General features: G+C 38.6%; 1 protein-coding gene across 1 annotated transcript; it reads right to left on the minus strand.

Moving 5' to 3' along the window:
• Positions 1-540: 540 nt before the first annotated feature.
• mars2 (methionyl-tRNA synthetase 2, mitochondrial) lies at positions 541-24,775 on the minus strand. The gene is made up of 3 exons (XM_056250302.1): positions 24,461-24,775; positions 19,794-20,128; positions 541-1,751 (listed from the first exon to the last, which is right to left on the minus strand). Exons 1-3 carry the CDS (start codon positions 24,741-24,743, stop codon positions 561-563), a joined length of 1,809 nt encoding a protein of 602 aa, XP_056106277.1. The 5' UTR covers positions 24,744-24,775; the 3' UTR covers positions 541-560.
• Between the last annotated feature and the right edge of the window lie 31 nt (positions 24,776-24,806).

Genomic DNA, 24,806 nt, shown 5'->3' on the forward strand with positions numbered 1-24,806 from the left:
TATTTTTACAATCTCTTTATGAAGCGTCAAACTGGTAGTTGCGTAGCTATGGAAACTTGTTTCCGCCACAGAATAAAACATTTTAAAAGATAATTGCAAGTTTATATCTTGCAATTCTGACTTTATTTCTCAGATTTGCGTGAAATAAGTCTCAATTGCGTGTTATATAGTCAGAATCGCAATTGTAACTTTCTCACAAAATAGAAACTCGCAATTGCGAGTTATAAAGTCCAATTCTAAGAGAAAAAAAGTTGCAATTACCTTTTTTTATTCTGTGGCGGAAACAAGCTTCCATACGTAGCTGTCAATGGGGGGACAGAAATCTCTCAAATTTCATCAAAAAGATCTTCATTTGTGTTCAGAAGATGAACGAAGGTCTTGCGGGTTTCAAACAACGTGAGGGTGAGTAATGACAGAATTTTCATTTTGGGAGGAACTATCCCTTTAAATCATTGTTTGTTCAAAAAGAAATTCTGAGATTTTCATCTCAATCCATAGTACCCCAACACCATCATTCACCACAGTTATTACTATATTTGGTAGAATTGCTCAAGTATGCATTAAGATTTTGACTTGTGTTGTGTTGCCATTTTGGGAGTCCTCCCTTTCACTTGGCTCCTCTCAAGGCGATTAAACAACACTCCCAAGTCGGGACCCAGTGCTCTTCCTTCTAAACCACAGTCTCTTCCTTCACATTTCATCAGGAAGTTGAGAGAATCCCAGCTTCTCTCCTCAGGCATGACTCCTAACCTAGATAAAATTCTGTCTGCAAGATGTGGCACCACAGGTTGCAGGAGTATCCCATACATCCTGAGGCACTCTAAAGACACGTGAAGGATGGTGTCAAGCCACTGCTGGTCTCCAGGATTGTTCCGGTCCAGCTTCCACGGAGCATGTCTTTGAACAAACGCATTAGTCATCCTCACGCATGCGCTAATGGCCTCCAGTGCTTTATATATGTGTATAGTCTCAAAGTGCTGCTCAACTAAGACCGGAAGCGCAGATACAGCCTCCACCATTCTGTAGTCTTCTGAGACAGCTTTTCCACGGAGTGCTTCAGATGGTTCCTTTGGGAAGCAGGAGTTGCAGAACTGAGGATACACCTGTGTGGGGTTGAGTGAGGGCGCAGTGCAGCGGTTTAAAAGCCCACCGAGAGCATCCGCTAACTCGCTGTTGCACATCTTTATGACTTTATCGTCATAATAGTCACAGTCCGAGTCAGGAACCCCTTGTCTCAGAAGGAAGTAGCGCAGGCCGTCCACGGTGAACTTCTTCATGGCGTCCAATGGGTTGATCACGTTTCCAAGACTCTTGGACATTTTCTTTCCCTCCACCGTCCAGTGAGAGTGCACAAATATGGTCTGAGGAAGAGGTAATCCTGCAGCCAAGAGAAACGCCGGCCAGTATATCGCGTGAAACTTAAGAATGTCCTTACCGACAACATGATGGACAGCTGTCCACCACTGGGAGTGATTCTGTGGGTAACCAACAACGGTCAAGTAGTTCACCAGAGCATCCAACCACACGTAGATGATTTGTTCCGGATCTCCAGGGACTGAAATACCCCACTGGAGGCGGCTTTTTTGGCGAGATACTGACAGGTCTGGGATATCGTCCTCCAGCCACTGAAGAACCAAGTGATGAAACTTCACAGGCTGGATGATACTTGGGTTTAATCGAAGCCAATGAAGCAATTTGGTGCGGAAATCCGATAGGCGGAACATGTAATTGTCCTCCTTCATCCACTCCACCTGTCAATGAGGATAGAGAAATTATCTTATTCCACTTTGAAGAACTTCAGAAGATTGGTTAGGTCTTGTATGTCAACACTAGTAATAGACTGATATATTAGAGATCTAACCGAATAATACTATTCAACTATTTTGAAGATTACTGGCCGATAACTGCGCATGCATGCCTAACTAAAATGTTGTGTTTCCAAATATTCAGCCAGTAGAAAAAGAAAAAACATCTGGCAACCAGTGGATGTATTTTAGATCAGGGTCATGAGATGGACCTCCATCCTAAAATTTAAAAGACAGCTATGTTTTAATAAACCCAAAAGACCCGATTTACACATTTAAATCAGTGTACTATATACTATAGTATACCAATGGGTCAATGACATGACATCAGGGCTCCAGACTAACTTTTTTCACCTCCGTCCTGGAACCGTCCTGAAAACCAATTTGAACCGTCCTAAAGTGAATGTCAACCGTCCCAAAATAAAACTGTTGTTTCTGTACTTTGTTATTATGATCTATAGTTATAGTTGTTGGTAGTTTTTTTGTATTCATGCAGAATAAAATTGTTTTTTTCCTTTTTATTTTTTTTTACATATAGGCTACGAAAATTAAGAGAAAAATACATAGGCCTACAGCTCAAAACGTTTTTGAGTTGGTTGAGTTGGTTGGATTAAACAATAAAAAATAAATACTGGTGACTAAATATCTCAAAGTGGTAATGTGTCATAGCTGATCATCTGGAAACGTGTTAATAAGAGAAAGGGCTTTAAAAAGTGTAATATGACTTCCCTAGAACACAGAATTTGGGGGAAATTCTGTTTCCATCTCAGTCTTTGTACTGAGATCTTCGTGCCGGAGAAAACATCTATTAACCTGTTAATATGAATGATTTTAAAGTTTGAACATGCAATACAGATTTAACTGCTTAAAATATCTTAAAATTAAATAAAACCACTTTTCCTAAAATAGAACAGTCTTCTTTTCAATTAATGATATATGCATTCTTTATAACTACTTGCATACATAATTCTTTATTCTTTCAAGCAGCAGACAGTTATTTGTATGAACTAATTATATTAAATATAACATTAAAGCTATTAACGAGCAGTGAATGCTTTTCTCTTTTTCTTTTGTTGCTTGATCAATATTAAGGACACAGACCGCATTAGGTTTATTACGCACTGTCACTTTAAGACGTCGGATCATGTCTAATGACATGCGGATACAATTGCACTGATGCACATCCGATTCTCTCACAACTGTTTAAGACATAACCAACATAGTTTACATGAATACTCTCCAAAACGGACATTTAGACATAATGTTGTGTGTATTTGTCCACTCAGACACGAAAGAGAGCTCAATCAGTCCTCGCGCGCTGTATAGGCGTCTATGTGCATGGCTGCACGCTTCGGTCGGGTGTGTGCGCACAGAAAACCGAATAGAGCTGTTTTTTGCGTCGTCACTCTTATTCAGATATATATATATATATATATCTGCTCTACTCATTCTCCCAGACGTTTACACATTTTAACGTTTTATGAAACATGCAGCGAATGTCAACCCGTGTCCCGCTGGGTAGATCAGCACGTTACAGTACAAATGTGCGCATCTACACGCAGGACATCAGTTATGACTGGATCGCTTCCCAAATCGTCACTATCTAACATTTTTGTCTAGTTTTTATTCGTTGAATATCTGTTGTTTAACCAGCGCAACATATTTACGATGTCATTAAGCCATTTAATAGATGTACCGCGGAACAAGTCTATGGGTGAGTAGCCGGTGATAGTAACGTTAGGCTATATAGCATGAGAAGACGCGCTCCGTTGTAGTCAGCACTTGGTCGGTTAATTTTGACATTTTCTAAGTAAGTTAGCCCATAGGCTAGAAATAAATGAACACGCATACAAAAATATCTTTCGTCCTGTAGGCGTCCTGGAGAATATTTCTGTTCGTCCTAAACACATTTTCTATCGTCCCCAGGACGATAGGACGCCGTTAGTCTCGAGCCCTGCATGACATGCATATTTCTGTCAAAGTACATTATTTCCTTTTTAAAATAATTGGATAAATTCATGACAGGTATCACTTTATTCTATAAAACCTATTTAAGTCTTAATTCATTTTCAGTACATGCAAATTATATTATTTTATTAATTCATTCTTAAACCCCCAAAATGTCAGGTGGCACAACCGTCCACACAAATGAACAGACTAAGAAAACCATTTAAAATGGTGTTTTAATAAGAAATTCTAAATAAAATATTATGGCATAAATTTATGTTTGAAACCTTTCATATAAACATTTTATAAATATCAGTAGTTTTAAAGCCGGGAATTTGTATTTTCTCAAATGTCAGGGTGGCACAACTGCAAACATGATTTTTTTTTTTTTATATGAATTGACGAGGTAATAACAGTAAACATGGCAATGTATCATCCAGAGGAGCCCAACTGATCATTGTGGAGGAGAGAAAAGGTTTGTAGATCTCTCTTAAATACTGATAAAAATAGCTACTTTCAAGTATGGGTAGGTTTTTACACTTTTCACTTGTCCGGTGGTACAACTATTTTATCATAAAATTCTTTATTGTATTTAAAAATTTGATGTATGAGCTTGCTAGCATAGGCAAAAGCTAATACAGGCATCCAAATAGAAGCCTATTCAATGTAAAACTAGTTGCAAAAGTCAGGTGGTCCAACCAGGAATTCGGGTGGTGCAACTGCAATGAATGACCCGATATGAAGTAAAAAACAAAACAAAAAAACATTTAAGCTAAATAATATTAAGATAGTTTATTATTATTCTATATTTGAATTATTGTTCTAAAATGTTTGTTTTAAGTTAGAGATGTTTTACACTTTCAATTATGTTCAAGATTTTTAAATAGTTTTAGATGCCATTATCATATCAAGTAAAGAATAATTTGTCACACTATATATTAGGTGTCAAACTACTGTATTCTCATTAAAAAATTGTTAAGCATAATGCACTTGTTCATGTTCTGCAAAACAGGGTAAGGGAAGGGTCAATAGTGTAATTATATGTCATTACAGAAATGAATTACAGATGTAATAAACAGCCTTTTTAAAATACAATAATGTAAAACATATGTCCACAATAAGCATTGTACCAAATGATTCATTTAAATGTAAGTAGTAATAGACACTAAATATAAAGTTGGACTGGGAACTCAGCACGACATGGAGCGCATTAAAATGATCCGGCAGCAAGAGAAGCATATCTGGCAAAAAGAATAGAGAGGCGATGAATCTTGTTTAGTAGTTATTAGCTATAGTGTTCAATTAAAGTTGCTAATGCTATACATTTAATGTTTTAAACATGATGAATGCATTTTTGATATTTGAATTACTGTAGTATGAAGCCGGATGGGGCTAAAAGCCATTGGAGTGATTGTTACACGGCTCGAGGGCAGTGCAGCTTTTATTACGCCGCCTCTGCTTCTTCCAGTCATGAGTATGTGGGGTAACGCAGTGCTGTTTTATCATATTAGATACATATTATGAGTGTGTTCAAAGTTCTGTTATAATGCTACTCTGTGCATTCGCTACTATTTGAGACACTTGTTGTACACTGCAGTGAGCTAGATCGATATTAGGCATGGTAAAACATGGTACTCGCAGTAAATCAAGAAAACAAGATTTAAACAAAAGACTGTTGAGCTAACAATGATTCGTTTTCTGTTGATGAATGTATCCAAACAGTAGCTCACCTGTTTAATAAAACATAATATAATTTTAAATAAACAAATGCGTTTACAAAATATAACCGGAAATCGAGGGTAACACATGTATAATGTTATTGACAGGCGGTGCACGAACACGGTTTGTGTCTTGTCTAAAATTGCTAATTTCTCTGGATTTAAACATTCTTGGAAACATTTTGGGATATTATAATCCTGTATCTTTCTGTATCAATATAAAACGAAGATCTGTTGCGAGAATCTGATGCTCGCCGCAATACAGCGATGAACAGTTGCGGGAGATGGAGGAACAAGAGGCGGCCGGAGCGAGACCTGAGCCCGGCCAGACTCGAGCTGGGGCGGACTGGCGGTGTCAGTGCTCTCGCTGTGCGCCTATGGAAACAGATAGAGTCCTATTGCTGTCGCGAATCTCAGCGATGCCATTTTCTTCTGGACGAGATCGCTGAATCCGCAGAGCTTTGAGTGTAAAAGTGTTAATTATTTTAAAAAATTTATTAAAAGTTATAACTCACATTGGTTGTGGTTCTTTTTATAAACCTTTAGTGTTACTAGAGTATGGATTAGCCTAGATAATGTATTAGCTTAGAGAAATAGTGATTTCAATAAAAGGAAAACAGTTCATATGCAGAGCTACTAAGAGCTTAGTAGCTCTGCATATGAACTGTTTTCCTTTTTTACTCTGTTGACGTGGTCCTGCCTTGCATCATATTTTGAATGTGAAAGTCTAAGTTGTGTTATACATTATGCTAGTACATCCCGTTACAATGCAATTTAGCACCATTTCGATGGAAATTTATCAAATTACTCACGATGTATCAAAGCAAGCCTAGTTGTATCCATTTTTCGGATTCTGCCGCCTGTAACCGGTAGGCGTGGTTTGGGAGTGGCCTCGTAAGGGCAGCCAAGCAAGTGCATTCTGGGAATAAAAAATACATTTTCTGCCTTTTCTCAGAAGTGCATTCTGGGAATAAAAAATACATTTTCTGCCTTTTCTCAGTCTAGAATGCTTCAATTTAAAAAATAATTTCACATTTCTACTATATAAATGACCAATATTAAATACACATATTTATCTTCCCAGAGGTGAAGTATCCCTTTAAGTACTAGTACTTATTCATTAGCTACTAGTGCTTATTCTTTAGGAACTAGTACCTTTTTAAAGATACTAGTACGCATTCATTAGATACTAGTCCTTATTCATTAGATTCTAGTGCCTATTAAATTGATACTAATAATTATTCGTTAGATACTAGTACCTATTAATTAGATACTAGTACCTATTTATTAGCAGGGTTTATGCAGGAATCATAGAGATGAATTTACTACCTTTTACTACCTTTTTTACTACCTCCACAATATTTTTTACTACCAACACGACATATATTCTATGTAACGTTACAATGTTCTCAATATAATTCATAATCCCACGTTTATAATGAACAACGCGTTTTGGTTATTGTGTTATTAAAAACTGTGTACGCAGAGGGGCGGGGTGACCAAAGCTCATTATCATTTAAAGGGATGTGATTGTGCACTGAAACGGCGTGCTGAAAACAGAGCTATTTTTGAGCTGGTAAAATGAGTGTTTTCTTAAAATACTAATGAGAATTTTTGATAAAAGTATATTACAAAGTTTTCATTTAGACCCTAAAGATTCATATTAACTTGTACAAAAATGGCATTATATGACCGCTTTAACCCTAGCCCTTGAGTTATCCTAACCATTACGTTAGCCCTTAGCCCTAATAAGGTGAATAATAACCTTGGCACTTAAAAACAAATGACACTTAACAGCCATAAACTTTAATAAAGATTAATAATAAAGTGTGTCACATCACTTACCCACAAACACACATTCTCACACACACAGACTTAAGCAGTGAAATTACTATCCCAAAACAGCAATTTATTTAAATCACATCTCTAAATGTGCTTCAAATATGGCACTGCTTTGCTCCTCCCTCACGCAAACCCGTTAAATATTTTCAATTAGGGATGCACGATACCACTTTTTGCAGAACGAGACGGATACCAATACTTTCATTTTTGGTACTCGCCGATATCGATACCGTAACCGATCCCTGAATTTTCACTGCATTTGTAATTTTTAAATGTATTAGTAGATAAACCAAAAGAATATAAATCATATTAGTTGGCTTAATTTGTTCATCAAATATATATTTCCTTCAGATATTTTCATGCTTAATTAATCCTGCTAAAAAGCATGCTTCTGTTTCTGTCACTGTTCATTCTATTGCTCTATCATATTTTATCTTTCATTTAATACAGGGTATACACAGAAATTCTTAAAATTAATTTAATACCTTCACTATATTTTTTAATACCATCACGACTTCAAGATGCAACTGTAGTGGCGTATATAGAGACAAGTAAAGTAATGAAATATCTTCGAAAACTTGCATTTCCCCATAATGTCCAGGGTTTTTTCCTTGGTCAAAATTGGTCTTCGTTGGTGGCCGACAGACACTTATCCTTTCTTGCCCTTTTTAAAAAAAAAATACTTCTTTGCTGGACGTGATAATTGTTTTGGTATAATCATATCAATATCAAAAAGTAGAATAAAAACGGAGCATTAAAAAGTTTATTTTAAAAGTTTATTGAAGTCTAATTTTCTACCATATACTGTAAAATTTAATAGAATTAGCTGCCAGATACTTTTTTTTTTTAAAAATTAAATAACAAAAATTGCTGCTAGATAACAACTTGCTTTGCACTTTTTTTCTGGTTTCACCTCACTCCAGTCTAAACTAATTTTTTTTTTTTTTTTGCAATGTTTCTACACATTATAACATAAATAACCTGAAAATACTACGTAGTTTACAACATACATGAATTGTTTGTTCATATTACTTCACAGTGCATTAACTAATGTTAACAAATACAACTTTTGATTTCAATAATGTAGGCTATATGGTGAAATTGACATTAAGAAAGATTAATTAATGATGTAGACGTGCAGTTTATTAATAGTTCATGTTAACTAATGTAGTTAACTAGATTTTAATAAATGGAACCATATTGTGTTACCGATTCAGAAGTCCCGTGAGGACAGATCCGTTGTGTTAACCATTCATTAAAGTGACGCGTCATTAGCGGACGTGTACGCATTGTGTGGTTATCCCATCAGTTAGGACATCGCACAAAATTTGTGTCAACAAATAGGTTTTTTTAGGATAGATTTTTCCTTTATTGAAAGTGTGGTTATGTCAGCTGAATGTGGCACACGCCGTGAGAGAAGATAAGGCAACGTTTTTTTAGCACAATTCACACACAGCGGGAAATAAATTTCCAATTGCACCACGTGAAACTTCGGTCTTCCGACCTTTTACCATCGTGTCTGTCAATTGATTTTGATTAATATGAGCGAGGGAGAGAGAGCAAGAGTGAATTGAGTGCGCGCGCGCAGCCGGGGCTCTCTCTCTGTTCCTTCTTTCAGTTAACATGCACCCTGTCACAAGCGTAGCAGTCAGTCGTCTACATTAGGCTACTCACCGATCAAATATGGCTTTGGCGGCCGACTGATGACTGAAATAGAAGCGAACTCGCGAACAGGTTGGGCAGCAAGCCAGGCCAGCCGGGTACCCAGTTTGTTTCAGCGCGCGCGAACGAACAAACACCACGTCACATGATATCGCACAGGTCCTACTCGCAACATATAAATAAATCCACGCGAATTTTAGAACAAAGTTCTGCACTTAACACAAATTGAAACTCATAGGCCTAGTTGGATGGGGGTTCGAAAATTTACTACTTCGTCAGATGACGTTTACTACTTTTTACTGGCCTTAATTTGGCATAATTTTATTTACTACCTTTTACTACCTTTTACAACCCCGCGGAAACCCTGATTAGACACTAGTATCTTTTGTAATTGTTACTAGTAACTATTCTGTTATCTTACTAGTCACAACTGCTTTTTTTACTAGTCGTATGTTATGACTAGTCAGTTTAAAAATTAAAAATCTTACTAGTAAAATAAAAAATCTTACTAGTAACATTTGGAATAAATACTATATATCTAAATAGGTACTAGTATCTAATGAATAAGTACTAGTAGATAATGAATAAGTACTAGTATCTATTTAATAGGTACTAGTATCTAATGATTTAGTACTAGTATTTATTGAATAAATACTAGTATCTAGCAGGGATGGAAGTTAACTTTTTTGTCCACCTGCCACTGTGGCTGGTGGTGGATTCCAAAATCTACCAGCCACTCAACGTTTTTACCAGCCACTTTCTTGTTTTTAACCAACAATGTGCATGTGAAAATTAATACTACAAGATCTACAATACTTCAGCCGTTTATTCCAAAGGGTAAAGTCTCAAGGTGTGCTTCCTCTAAAAGTATCCGGGTGAAACAGCATGCTACTTTAAGTTACCCGCCATGGTGGCTGGTAGGTGAAGCGAGTTTACCACAACACAAAATCACCAGCATTTGGCTGGTGCTAATTTCCATCCCTGGTATCTAGTAATAGGTACTAGTATCTAAATAATAAGTACTAGTAATGAATAACTACTAGTATCTAATATATGTACTAGTAATAATTGGAATACATACTAGTCAGAACTGAATAGTTGATATCTGAATGACAGATCCCCATAGAAGTCAATGGCAAAAAATTGAATTTGTTACTAGTAACACAAGAATAGTTATTAGTCACTATCGAAACAAGTACTAGTATCTATTTAATAAGTACTAGTAACTAATAATGAATAAGTACTAGTAACTAATAATGAATAAGTACTATCTAATGAATAAGTAGGCTACTAGTACCAATTTAATAGGCACTAGAATCTAATGAATAAGTACTAGTAACTAATGAATACGCACTAGTATCTAATAAATAAGGACTAGGATCTAATGAATAAGTACTAGTATCTTTAAAACCATGGGCGTCGGAAGCAAAAAATATGTGGGTGGGTCATCCTCCAGATTTTTTTTTTTTACTGAAGTAGATTAGGGGTGTTCCCGAAGCCAAATACCTTATCTAAAATATCTATGCAATAATGAGTGAAGTGAATGAGTGAGTAAAAATGAAACGAGCGCAAATCCGTCTATGCGTGCATCTCTCAGAAACCACAGCTTGGCAAGAGTAATATCAACTCAAATAGGATATTGTATATTATTGTATGTATATTTAAATGATTTAAAGGTATAGCGGAGGATCTTTCCGAATTTTAGAGAAGACCCGCCCTCTCCAATTTTTTAAAAAATGCACATGCGCAACACTCTATTTGCATGACTTGTGCCAGGGCTAGCATCGCTAATCATAGCTTACATGAACTTTTACTAGCAGTGATTATAAATGGATTTCTCCAAATAGCATGACAAACTTTACCTGTCTAGTAGAATCTTCGCGACTGCGGCATCAGTGGGAAGCCCAACCTGTGCTTTTAGCGCACGCCAGCGTGTGAAATATTCACCCAAAATCACTCTGGTCTTGTTTCTATATTCTGCGGCCTTTCTCTTCTTATCATACACTTCGTATACATTTTTTCTCTTTCGACCCTCAGCCATTTTCAAAGGAATGGCTGAAACCGTAACTCATCACACATAATACACCTGAAAGTGCGCATGCGCAGAAAGCGAAAACTACATAGGGACGGGCACGGACGACCGCCTTACGTAAACATATCACCAGAATGATTGACACTTAGGTGGACCAATAGTATAGACTACCCACCCGGAAAAAGAAAATCCTCCGCTATACCTTTAAGCTTTGTTCAATATACAGGCTACTCGAATTACTTGAATAAGCACAGCAAGATAACAAATCAAAAAGCGCGTTAATTGCCGTCTCTGTGCATCTCCGTCTCAGCAAACAGTTCTAAAAGCCTATAATCAACTAAGATTCATTTACATTAATTACTACATGATGTGTCTATTTAAATGTTTTACACTTCGTATGATGTCCCATAGGAACCTGAGACTCGCGCTTAGGACATGACAGTTCTCCGTTACGGACGTGACCGCTCTGGGAAAGCGGCACTAAAGACTGCTTTAAAACTTTCAGAGACCTCAAACAGCCAGGATTTAATAAATAAGAAGTAAATATAGCGGACAATAATCATGACACGGAGGCGCCGGCGCATGAACTGGAGCTCGTCTCATAAATTAACCGAAACTCAGCGTAGCCTATAAGTGTATAAGGTAGCCTACTTGCCTCACAGACCTGAAAAAAATATATACAGGTCCTTCTAAAAAAATTAGCATATTGTGATAATGGTAAATGGACTGCATTTATATAGCGCTTTCACAGACCCAATGGCCACCAAAGCGCTTTACAATTTGCCTCACATTCACCCATTCACTCACTCATTCATACACCGACGGGCGACGGCAGCCATGCAAATAAAGTTAAATACGATAAAGTTAATTATTTTCCATAATGTAATGATAAAAATTAAACTTTCATATATTTTAGATTCATTGCACACCAACTGAAACATTTCAGGTCTTTTATTGTTTTAATACTGATGATTTTGGCATACAGCTCATGAAAACCCCAAATTCCTGTCTAAAAAAATTAGCATATTTCATCCGACCAATAAAAGAAGTGTTTTTAATACAAAAAAAGAGTCAACCTTCAAATAATTATGTTCAGTTATGCACTCAATAGTCAATACTTGGTCGGGAATCCTTTTGCAGAAATGACTGCTTCAATGCGGCGTGGCATGGAGGCAATCAGCCTGTAGTCTCAGCCTCAGACGTCACGCCCACGGAACGTTGGCTAAACGTCTGATGCATATGGTACACTTAACTGGAAACACTTCAGGAATGTCGAAGTCGTCATCTGATTGGTTGAATTTTATCGGATTTCCGGGGGGTGCGAGTGTCGCGTTTATTTTCGGTCTGCCGGGAAACAAAGCGCAGACGTGTGATTGCGGAAGAAAAACTGTTGTGTTTACATGAGTGACAATGAGCATTTATCAAGATCAGCTAAACGTAGGATTCTCAAAAGTATGCAAGGTTCACGGCGTAGACTCTTTAAGAGATGTCCAGGAGTTTTGTTTGAGGCACTTAGTGGAGACAAAAAGAGATATTTTAGCCTGTTTGCCGACGGGATTTGGGAAGAGTATTATTTTCCAAGCCTGGCCGACCCTTTGTCAGCATTTATAAGGATTCCCAGCAGATCCAACTTTACTAGTTGTGTGTCCCCTCCTATCTATTACATAGCTGTCAACCCTCCCGTTTTTTCCGGGTTTCTCACGTATTTTAGCTCTTTTCCCGCTGTCTTCCCGTTTTATTATTTTCCCGTAAAATATCCCGTATTTTTACGCTCTGATTGTGTGAGACGTACATGCTCGGGCCGATTCGGCTTGAAGTCGTTCATCCTCGGATGCGGCGCCGCGCACGCTGTTACAAAAAAAGCTGTGCACACAGCCTAGCGAAATGGGGTCTTGCCGGTCTTGCGCACCCAACGCGTAATCTTTGCCGCGCTCGTGCGGACGCGTCAAGTATAAACAATTATACTCCGTGTCAGCGCGCGCTTTGATCGGTAAAGGAGCACAGACCTCTCCCTAATCATCTCCAGCAGCCCCCGAAGCACCACGTACCGTTTCCCTCGTAAGCTGATATTAGTATTTAAACATTCTCTGATAAAAAATGTTTAAAAAATGACACACTTTCTCTAATACACACACACACTGTCTCTTTCTCTCTCACTCATTTGTAGTTATAAACTCTTTAGACTTTTAATGATTAGTGCTTTATTTTTAAAGTTTGTGGTGGGTAAGAATCGTGTAAAAAAATTCCCTTATTTTGGGGATGGATTCCGGGAAATCTCCCTTATATTCAATGTACAATGTTGACAGCTATGATCTATTATGGAAGATCAAGTGAAATACCCAACTGTGAAGGGGATATCAGCCGCGTTTGCGGGCAAACATGAAACAACAGACGCTGACATCGCAGCTGGCCGATTCAGTATTGTGTTCGGTTTTCTTCTCCTCCTTTGATTTTCTATGCTGACTGACTTGTTGCACGCTGGTCTGTTGTTGTGGGGACATTTCCACGTGACGCTGAACGAAACGAACTGTAATTGGTTGTTTGACATGTCGGTCAAACGGCCTTATGGGCGGGCCTTGGCCAAAGAAAGCTGCTATGAGTTCCAGACCTTCAGCCGTCAGTCTGAAGGTCTGGCTACATGAGACTAATCAGCCTGTGGCACTGCTGAGGTGTTATGGAGGCCCAGGATGCTTCGATAGCGGCCTTAAGCTCATCCAGAGTGTTGGGTCTTGCGTTTCTCAACTTTCTCTTCACAATATCCCACAGATTCTCTATGGGGTTCAGGTCAGGAGAGTTGGCAGGCCAATTGAGCACAGTAATACCATGGTCAGTAAACCATTTACCAGTGGTTTTGGCACTGTGAGCAGGTGCCAGGTCGTGCTGAAAAATGAAATCTTCATCTCCATAAAGCTTTTCAGCAGATGGAAGCATGAAGTGCTCCAAAATCTCCTGATAGCTATCTGCATTGACCCTGCCCTTGATAAAACACAGTGCACCAACACCAGCAGCTGACATGGCGCCCCAGACCATCACTGACTGTGGGTACTTGACACTGGACTTCAGGCATTTTGGCATTTCCTTCTCCCCCAGTCTTCCTCCAGACTCTGGCACCTTGATTTCCGAATGACATGAAAAACTGAGCAACAGTCCAGTGCTGCTTCTCTGTAGCCCAGGTCAGGCGCTTCTGCCGCTGTTTCTGGTTCAAAAGTGGCTTGACCTGGGGAATGCGGCACCTGTAGCCCATTTCCTGCACACGCCTGTGCACGGTGGCTCTGGATGTTTCTACTCCAGACTCAGTCCACTGCTTCCGCAGGTCCCCCAAGGTCTGGAATCAGTCCTTCTCCACAATCTTCCTCAGGGTCCGGTCACCTCTTCTCGTTGTGCAGCGTTTTTTGCCACACTTTTTCCTTCCCACAGACTTCCCACTGAGGTGCCTTGATACAGCACTCTGGGAACAGCCTATTTGTTCAGAAATGTCTTTCTGTCTTACCCTCTTGCTTGAGGGTGTCAATGATGGCCTTCTGGACAGCAGTCAGGTCGGCAGTCTTACCCATGATTGCGGTTTTGAGTAATGAAACAGGCTGGGAGTTTTTAAAAGCCTCAGGAATCTTTTGCAGGTGTTTAGAGTTAGTTGATTCAGATGATTAGGTTAATAGCTTGTTTAGAGACCCTTTTCATGATCTGCTAATTTATTTCAGACAGGAATTTTGGGTTTTCATGAGCTGTATGCCAAAATCATCAGTATTAAAAAAATAAAAGACCTGAAATATTTCAGTTGGTGTGCAGTGAATCTAAAATATATGAAAGTTTAATTTTTATCATTACATTATGGAAAATAATGAACTTTATCACAATATGCAAATTTTTTTAGAAGGACCTGTATATAGAAAACTTTTAAACAGAATAATTCAAAACGAAAGAAAACAGACTGCTCTCTGCTTATGTAATGCGTATGAAATGTGCATTTCTCTCTGGCGCGTTCACTACTGCAAAGATCGCAGTCAGCATCGTCAACTTCATCTTTGCAGCCGACACACACAAAAACACTTGTTATAAACAATTAAAATGTCTCCTTGCTATATTTGACATGTTCATAATCATTACTTTTGCCGGTTCTTTGTGACAGCTTTTAGGTGCTTTATTGGCAGCGCCACCCTTACATGTTACATGAACGTATCACACCGCGTCACCACACCCCCAAAAGAATCGAGGTTTGTATCGAATTGTGCGTCAAAAATCGTGATACGAATCGAATCGTGGGTTTGGTGTATCGTTACACAGCCCTATTAAATATAGTAACGCATTTTTTGGCGGTAACGGCGTTTTTAAGATGGGAATAGTAATCAATTAGATCACTGCAAGTGACTGAAAAGTGAGCAGACATATGCGCTGAATTAGAGACAGTAAAGGTGAGTGGGTCCAATATCATTGGTCTTAAAAAGTGGGTGGGTCTTGTCCCACCCATATACAATGGTTCCGACACCCATGTTTAAAAAGGTACTAGTTCCTAAAGAATAAGCACTAGTATCAAAGAGTATAGAAGTACCAAGAGGCGAAACTCCGTTGCAGTTTTGACAACAATCGCTAGATGGCGCTGCTGACGCCATTTTGGACTGAACCAACGGCTTTACCGTTAGCACAACGTTACAGCATTACCATTATGTCTGGAAATAATTGGAAACAAAGAAAACAGTGTTCTGCCATCAACTGCAACAACTACCAGTGTACAACCAATCAACTAGCATTTCATAGATTCCCCAAAGATCCAGAGAAGTAAAGTAGAAAAGGTTTTTATTAACGTTAAAGTGAGCTAACGTCAACGATAACAGGTGCTGTAATGTTAATGTAAGCTATCCCATAATCGCAGTAACAGTTTGCTAACGTTATGTATTTGGTCGAAATTGAGTAAAGATTTGAAACGCATATTTTAAGAGAAATATAAACACCTAACCTGGCAAATGACCGCTTTATTAATTCATTGTTATCACTAAATTAACCCTTTAACGGTCAATATAGAATATAGACCTATGGTTGGTCTTGTTTTAAAGAAGACATTTGCCAGATTGCGCAGACCGAAGCGCCCGCGCCCTCAGATCATTTGGACGTGGCTGTGGTTACAAGAGGTAAAAACGATATAAATGCTGTTTGTTTTCTCACACAAACCGCTCGTTTCGTGTCTTAGGCCATCACTGTGTACTTACATTTACGAGTCATTAAATCAGGTTTAATTTTTGACTTCTCTGTGCATGCTCTTTGAGGTGGTGACCATAGACCTGCATTATATGACTGACAGACAAGAACGGTTTGACCTAAAAATATCAAAATTGAAACAACTGCGGAAACAAAGACACCTACATCTTGGATGCCCTTGAGGTAAGCTAAAACATATCAAAAATTAATTTCAAAGCGAACTATCCCTTTAACTGTGTCTAAGGCAGGCAAATACGTCATTTTTCGTTTTCAAGACGAGTTCTCACGCCACTGCGCAATACACACAAATTACCGCGGGATGGCGGGTGTTCATTTCATAAACTGAACAATGGTAGCTTATTTAATGTATAGATTAAGGGTATATGTCCAAAAAACTGGTCATGTCATACTTTGTAGTAGTGCTATCGTGGTGTAATAATCTGTTTGGTTGTAAAATGTATTACCTGAATGAAATCGAATGTATCGTCCTGTGAAATCATTCATTCACAGACAGCATACGAAGATGTTCAACTAATAAAGATCTTAATCGCTGGCAAACAAAATAATGCATTTGCAGATTTGCTTTCACTTGACTAGGTCCACGGCCACTTCATCCAACGCTCTTGATGTTGTAGCAACAATGAGTTTGTTTGGGGAAATTATTAACTCAGATGGGGAATATTATTCATAAGCTAATGAATATATATTATCACATATACAAATTAGATTATCCCAAAATAGGGAATGGGCTAAACCTCACGTATATGAATAATCAACACGATTGCTCGTAGTGATTATTAATATGGGTCAGTAAACCGGATCAATTATAAAGGTAAATTTTCATGTGATTCCAACTTAGTTTGTCATGCACTCTGTCCGTCCGGCGGACTGGAAACAAGACTTAACTATCACAATTTACCGGCCTGTAACCGACAAATAACTTCCCTGTGGCCACAAAGGAAAGATATTTTCATGTAAGGCACTTTAGATATCTCCAAAATTTAACTAGGTAGAGCTTGGCAACTTTAGATCTTAGACATTTACAGGGACTTCAAATTATGGACAATAAGACAGATTCAGTTCAAAAGATTATGGAATTTAATAACACAACTAACGATTACATAAACTACTTAAATCACGCAGGAGTAAATATGCATATCAAAACAAACAGTTAACAAAAGATTGCAATACGACGTATTTGGAGAGAGAGAGAGAGAGAGAGAGAGAGAGAGAGAGAGAGAGAGAGAGAGAGAGAGAGAGAGAGAGAGAGAGAGAGAGAGAGAGAGAGAGAGAGAGAGAGAGAGAGAGAGAGAGAGAGAGAGAGAGAGAGAGATTTGTGTAGCTGTGTTAAAAAGGCAGCGTGGTTGGAGTGTCTGGAGCAGCTGCGGCCCGTACGAGAAACGATAAATCTTAAACTCGTTTCGTTCGTGAATACACTGAACGAAGGAAAACTATCAAACTGAGGTAGATCAAATAAAAAGAAACTTAGATTAAAACAAAGTAGGAAAACGACGACGAAGAATAAGCAGAACTCCGGCGGGAGTTCGCAGGAAATTTGGGATCTCTCTCTGGCGTAGGAAACTGCAAAGAGGAGAATGTGGCGGTCCCTGTTTTAAACGGAGCGGTCCCTTGTGGTTCGCGAAGTACACGCCTTCCGGGTCATGTGCATAGCAGATAAAAATTTAGTAACAATACACTTCTAAACTGGGATTAATAAAAGTATGCCTCATGTTGCACTTTGGGTCAGGAATTTGATATCAATGCAATTTTCTGATCACAATGATATCACGATAGAGTTGTACGTTAGTAAGATTAACATACATGATTTTTCGTGATTAGACGCATATCAAATTGATTACATATCATAAAAACTTACAGTTATACCAGTTTTGTCACAAGGGAATCATGAAACACAACCAGAAAACATTTTATACATTTGAAACGTTACTTTTAACCACACGTGGTCATGAATGATTGTCTCTTTGTGTGTGTGTGTGTGTGCGTATGTGTATTCAGAGTTTAACCCGCGTTCGGTCACGCGGTGAACTTTTGATCGTCTTCAGTTCCGTGTATTTGTGTGTGCGTTCTTTGAATTGATGAGTTTTAGTCTGGATTACAATGGCCAGTGGTCTAATTACACAAGGTTGTCTGCGTTTGTGAGGTGTCGTGCAGAGGGGGGACCAAGGGATCTCCGGCCAGAGAGGCGCCCCTGTTGAGTCACATGTGGTAACACAGAGGGTCCTGTGATTACTTATCAGAGAAAAACGCCGCAGAGGCACTTATGGCATCGGTAATTTAATTAAGTCCAAGCACCATTTGCTTCGTGTGCAGTTCATGAAGAGAGAGAAGCTTTGTGTGTGAATCGGTAACTTAAAAAGTCCCATGACATCTGTTTTTGTCACAATCTGAAGAATGGAGGGGTGTTTATTAATTAGAATCTAGTTGATTAAAATCACATGATTGCGCTGATCATCTGATTATTGCTACAATGTTCTTAAACCTTCCTGTTACTTACGACTTCGAGTGTGAAACAATTCAGTGCGTGAAGGAAACTGAACAAATCATTCAAACTGATTTGCGAACCAATTTAGACAGATCTGCCAAGTTGTTTGATGACCTCTTTGAACAGAATCGACTCAAAAGAGTGATTAATTTGTGAATTGAGCATCGCTCATGCCCCAGAAAAAAAAAGATACAGCGCGCTTGGAACAAACTACGCATTTAACAACATTCAATTAAAATAAAGTAATGAGGGGAACGTCGCCCGACGTAACGAAGTAAAAGTACAATTTTTTCATTAGAAAATGTACTTGAGTTAAAGTAAAAGCACCCACATTTAAATCTACACTTAAAGGGATAGTTCACCCAAAAATGCTGTCAGTAATTACTCACCCTCATGTTGTTCCAACACCGTAAGACTTTCGTTCATCTTCGGAACACAAATTAAGATATTTTTGATGAAATCTGAGAGCTGGATCACTTCTCCATAGGCTTATGTTATTGAAACTTGCTGGCCCAGAAAAGTTATTAAAACATCGTTAAAATAGTCCGAGTGACTACAGTGGCTCAATCTTTATTTTATCAAGCGACGAGAATACTTTTTGTGCGCAAAAACAAAAATAACAACTTTATTCAACTATTCATTTCCTTCTCTGTGGGCCTCGAGTGAGTTCACGTAGTGTAACAGCGCAGCGCTTCTGTGTTGTACGTCACACGATAAGCATTACATACATTTAGAAAATATATTTGAAAAAACATTTGTCATTGACCCCAATGTAAAATATTATTTGGAAAATAGTGTTACTTTTATTTGTTTCTACTCAATTTGTTCAGTACAGTTATATGCATTTTAATTTATATCTAGTTTAATATAATTGTATTATTCATTTATTTCTATATTTTTTAATACATTTTTTTTTAGTTATTAATTGTAATATAATTTTTACATTTTAATCACTTTTAGAAAAAACTATTCCTAATTTTTTCTATGGCCCTGCTAGCACCCTCCCCACCCCAGATTGAAAACCCCAGTTTTAGTTGATGCAAACCACTGACAGGGAAGCATAGGCTTTAATTCAAGAACAGGATGGATGGTACCTTGTGGCCGCTCTCAGTGGATACTTTGATCTGTCTTCCCTCGGAGTCTGTTCTGTCAGTGACTTGAGTTGGTGTAAGAAAACTTTCGTCTGGAGTGGAGTACCAGCCTTCATAAGTGCCTTTGTAGATGAAGCCTTTGCTATGGAGAACAGTCCAGAAGTGTTCAACAGCCTGTCGATGTCTTTTCTCTGTTGTCCGAATGTAGTCAGTGTATAAAATACCACATCTTTGGAAAACATGCTTAAAACTCTCTGATACCTCAGTGCAGAAGTTCAGAGGGTCTTTACCAGCATTGCTCGCTGCCTGTTGGATTTTAAGACCATGTTCATCTGTACCTGCAGGGCACAAACAAACAACCTTACTTCAACAAACTGATCTCTGGGGCCAGTTGCATAAACACTCATAATGGTAAAGGGATAGATCAACCAAAAATGAGAATTATGTCATTTACTCACCCTCATGTTGATCTAAACCTGTAAGATTTTCATTTATCTTCAAAATACAAATGAAGATCTTTTGTTTGAAACTTGAGAGCTTTCTGTCCCTCCATTCCATTGGCAGCTACGCAACTGACACTTTGACGCTTCAAAAAGTTAATTAAGATATCGTAAAACTAATCCATATGAATCGAGCGGTTTAGTCCAAATTTGCTGAAGAGACACGATCACTTTATATGATGAACAGATTGAATTTAGGCTTTTATTCACATAAACATTCATCAACTCACACATCACATGTACGGTAGTAAACAAAAGCTCAAGTATATTCGCTTGACATGCGAGAATCATTGATGTTCAGTCTCGTGTTAGAAGCACATTTGAGCTTCAGGAAGATAGATAGATACCGGTAGATTGTTTTATAATGCCATGTCAGCATCTAAGGCTATTTTCATGGCAAAAATTAAATTACATAAATACAAATATCATATAAATACAATAAAACCAAGCAAACAACAAGTCATATTATACTAATTCTTTTAAATTAACATATTTAGTAAGAATATGCCTGAAAAGGTTTTGGATTTTTTATCATAAGTCCTTAAGTGAAATAACTTCATAAAAGAGCATTCTACTTGTATTATAACAGAGAGGGGAATCTTACAAAAAATGCATAAAGTTGGGTCTTCACCTTTAAGCAAAAGGGCATGAGTCAAACTTGAATGACCTGTACGACATCTGGGGCCGTATTCACAAAGAATTTTACGTAGTTTAAATTTGAATTATAAAGTAGCTCCTAACTGGCGAATTTAGGAGCAACTCCTAAAAATAATGGGCGTGTCACTCCTAACTTTAGGACTCCTAATTTTTTTCACTAAGAGTAATTCACAAAGCATTTTAGCCCTAAAAGTAGCACCTAAGTCTGGGACAGCTTAAAAGAAGTCGAGAGGACTCCTAACTCACTAAGACCTATTCACAAAGGATTGTAGCGCGTATACCACCGCCTCTCGCAGTCGTCCGGGGTCCGCGACACAAGCGGGAATGCTGCATTGATCTGCAAACAAATCGTCTCCCATCTCACGCTTAGTTTTGCTTGATATCCCAGTGCCGAATTTCCCTTTTATTATGTATTTTTTTTCTAGCACCAACTGGGCCAGCAGCAGTAACTGATCCTGCGTCCAGTTGGGCTTTCTTTTCCGTTTTAGCGAGTTCATAATCCACCGTCATTCAACTATTACATTACTTCAATAGGAGCAACATTTCCTTGCTGTAAGTAGTATATTTAGGCTAATAGGATGTCAATTAACCAAGCAAGTGTTAATGCAAGTGTCGTTTTTTCATTATTAGGCAAGTGGCAGTTTTCATTAAGGTATTAGGCTACCTTGATTTAATTTAATTCACGACTTTTCTCTCTCTCTCTGCCTTTTTAGAATTACACTTCACTGGGGTCTGCACAAACATGTCATTATATATGCATTTCGATGACATTACTATTATTATTTTGTGTAGGACACAGACATATTTAGATGTCGTAATTCCATGATTTGTTGCGTCTGTGTTATGCTCCGCATGATGGTCCTGTCATCTAACAACCAATCACCGTGATCACTGCGAGGAAGCTCGTGCATGAGAAGTGACGTCATCCATAGCAACGAAGACTCACTCTTAGTTTAGGAGTTGTAATTTTTCCTTACTAAGTGTAGGTCTGAAAGGCGTTGTGAATAACTTTTAAGAGAAAACTCCTAGCTAAAATATTTTAGTGCGATTTAGGAGTACTCCTAGTGGTAAGATAAAATTCTTTGTGAATACGGCCCCTGGTGAATAGTTTTAGCAAGAACCAATGAGGTTCATTTTCATGTTAGGCAGCACGTTTGAGCTTCAGCAAGAACCAATGAGGTTCATTCTCGTGTTACGCAGCTCATTTGAGCTTCAGCAAGAACCAATGAGGTTCATTCTCGTGTGTTATGGAGCACGTTTGAGCTTCTGCAAGAACCAATGAGGTTCATTCTCGTGTTAGGCAGCTCATTTGAGCTTCAGCAAGAACCAATGAGGTTCATTCTCGTGTTACACAGCTCATTTGAGCTTCAGCAAGAACCAATGAGGTTCATTCTCGTGTGTTATGGAGCACGTTTGAGCTTCTGCAAGAACCAATGAGGTTCATTCTCGTGTTAGGCAGCTCATTTGAGCTTCAGCAAGAACCAATGAGGTTCATTCTCGTGTTACACAGCTCATTTGAGCTTCAGCAAGAACCAATGAGGTCCATTCTCGTGTTACACAGCTCATTTGAGCTTCAGCAAGAACCAATGAGGTTCATTCTCGTGTGTTATGGAGCACGTTTGATCTTCTGCAAGAACCAATGAGGTTCATTCTCGTGTTAGGCAGCTCATTTGAGCTTCAGCAAGAACCAATGAGGTTCATTCTCGTGTTACACAGCTCATTTGAGCTTCAGCAAGAACCAATGAGGTCCATTCTCGTGTTACACAGCTCATTTGAGCTTCAGCAAGAACCAATGAGGTCCATTCTCATGTTACACAGCTCATTTGAGCTTCAGCAAGAACCAATGAGGTTCATTCTCGTGTGTTATGGAGCACGTTTGATCTTCTGCAAGAACCAATGAGGTTCATTCTCGTGTTAGGCAGCTCATTTGAGCTTCAGCAAGAACCAATGAGGTTCATTCTCGTGTTACACAGCTCATTTGAGCTTCAGCAAGAACCAATGAGGTCCATTCTCGTGTTACACAGCTCATTTGAGCTTCAGCAAGAACCAATGAGGTTCATTCTCGTGTGTTATGGAGCACGTTTGAGCTTCTGCAAGAACCAATGAGGTTCATTCTCGTGTGTTATGGAGCATGTTTGAGCTTCTGCAAGAACCAATGAGGTTCATTCTCGTGTTACACAGCATGTTTGAGCTTCTACAAGAACCAATGAGGTTCATTCTCGTGTGTTATGGAGCACGTTTGAGCTTCTGCAAGAACCAATGAGGTTCATTCTCGTGTTACGCAGCTCATTTGAGCTTCAGCAAGAACCAATGAGGTCCATTCTCGTGTTAGGACCGACTTCAAGCCGAATCTGCCCGAGCATGTACGTCTCACCACACCGGCACCCAGTTTGCGCGTCTAAATTGCAAAGTTCATTGCAAAGTTTTTTGTTAAGGTTTTGTTTACTGTGTGTGATTTATTTAATGGAAAGCACATTCACTTCTAGTTGTCTTGCTGTTCATTTTAAATAAACGTAGAGCAAGTAGCTAATCAGTGTCTGCTCGTTTATTCAAACTAAGTTGTTCTATAACCGACGAACGTCGCTCTGCATACGTCATCTCCATCGCTCTGATTGGTTTTAGATCTATCCAATTCCGCCCAGAGGCATTTGAGCTACGTCCGGTGGTGACGCCCATTTAGAAATGATTTGTCTATGAAGCTTTGCCAGACCATAACTCAGTTACAACTGAGAATGGTCTGGTTTTAACCAGGCTACGTTTGAGGTTCAGCAAGAACCAATGAGGTTCATTCTCATGTTACGCAGCACGTTTGAGCTTCAGCAAGAACCAATTGGGTTCATTTCCGTTTGTTACGCAGCACATTTGAGCTTCTGCAAAAACAAATGGTTCATACTTGTGTGTTAGGCAGCTCATTTGAGCTTCCTCAAAAACCAATGAGGTTCATTCTCGTGTTATGCATCATGTTTGAGCTTCCTCAAGAACCAATGAGGTTCATTCTCGTACGTCAAGCAGTTTTGGTTTGCTGATCATTGTTTAAATGTGAATAAAAGCCTAAATTAAAAATGTTCATCATATAAAGCGATCAAGTCTCTTCAGAAAATTTGGACTAGACCGCTCAATTCATATGGATTAGTTTTACGATCGCTTTATAATCTTTTTAAAGCATCAAAGTGGTAGTTGGAAAGCTGCCAATGGAGGGACAGAAATCTCTCAGATTTCATCAAAAAGATCTTCATTTGTGTTCCGAAGTTGGAACGACATGAGGGTAAGAAAATGATGAATTTTTGAGTGAACTATCCCTTTAAAAACTTCTGACCAATTCGCAGGTAGTCAGTCTTACTTCTCGGTATTAAATTAAACCAATCTATGTTTTTATGTAACTGCCGTAAAACAAAATGTATGAACACGAACAGTCCTCAAGAGAAAAAGAGTCTCATCAGTTTATGCAACCAGCCCCTGATGTAGTTAACTTTTTAAGTCGTGCAATACAATTAGACAATGTATAAAACGTACCTGTGGCAAATCTGGAGTTGTATCCCTGTAAGAGTTTGAATCTGTGCAGACAGTCTGCAGTGACAGCTGAATACACATGACCAATGTGAGGAGATGCATTGACATAGAAGATGGGAGTTGTGATGTAATATGGTTTCAAGCTCTGTGAATGATCTGTGCAACAGCATCGCAAAGCCTGACAGTCTATACTGTAGACGTGTGGAAGCCTTCTGTGGAGAGCATGTCTGGATAATCTCAGTACTATTGTTTTAGTACGAGTGAGAATACAGCACAGAGACCTCATCACGAGACAGCTGTGAGGCGCGTGAGAGAACATCCGGGTCAGCGCCGTCACAAATAGATTTAT

This window comes from Rhinichthys klamathensis, unplaced genomic scaffold, assembly GCF_029890125.1.
Source record: "Rhinichthys klamathensis goyatoka isolate OS25496 unplaced genomic scaffold, OSU_Roscu_1.1 h1tg000068l_1, whole genome shotgun sequence".
NCBI lineage: Eukaryota > Metazoa > Chordata > Actinopteri > Cypriniformes > Leuciscidae > Rhinichthys > Rhinichthys klamathensis.

Coding starts and splice junctions, on each gene's coding strand:
- mars2 (XM_056250302.1), bottom strand. CDS start 24,743: ATGAGGTCTCTGTGCTGTATTCTCACTCGTACTAAAACAATAGTACTG. Junction 20,129..24,460: donor CAACTCCAGATTTGCCACAG/GTACGTTTTATA, acceptor TGTGCCCTGCAG/GTACAGATGAACATGGTCTT. Junction 1,752..19,793: donor CCACTGAGAGCGGCCACAAG/GTACCATCCATC, acceptor CCTCATTGACAG/GTGGAGTGGATGAAGGAGGA.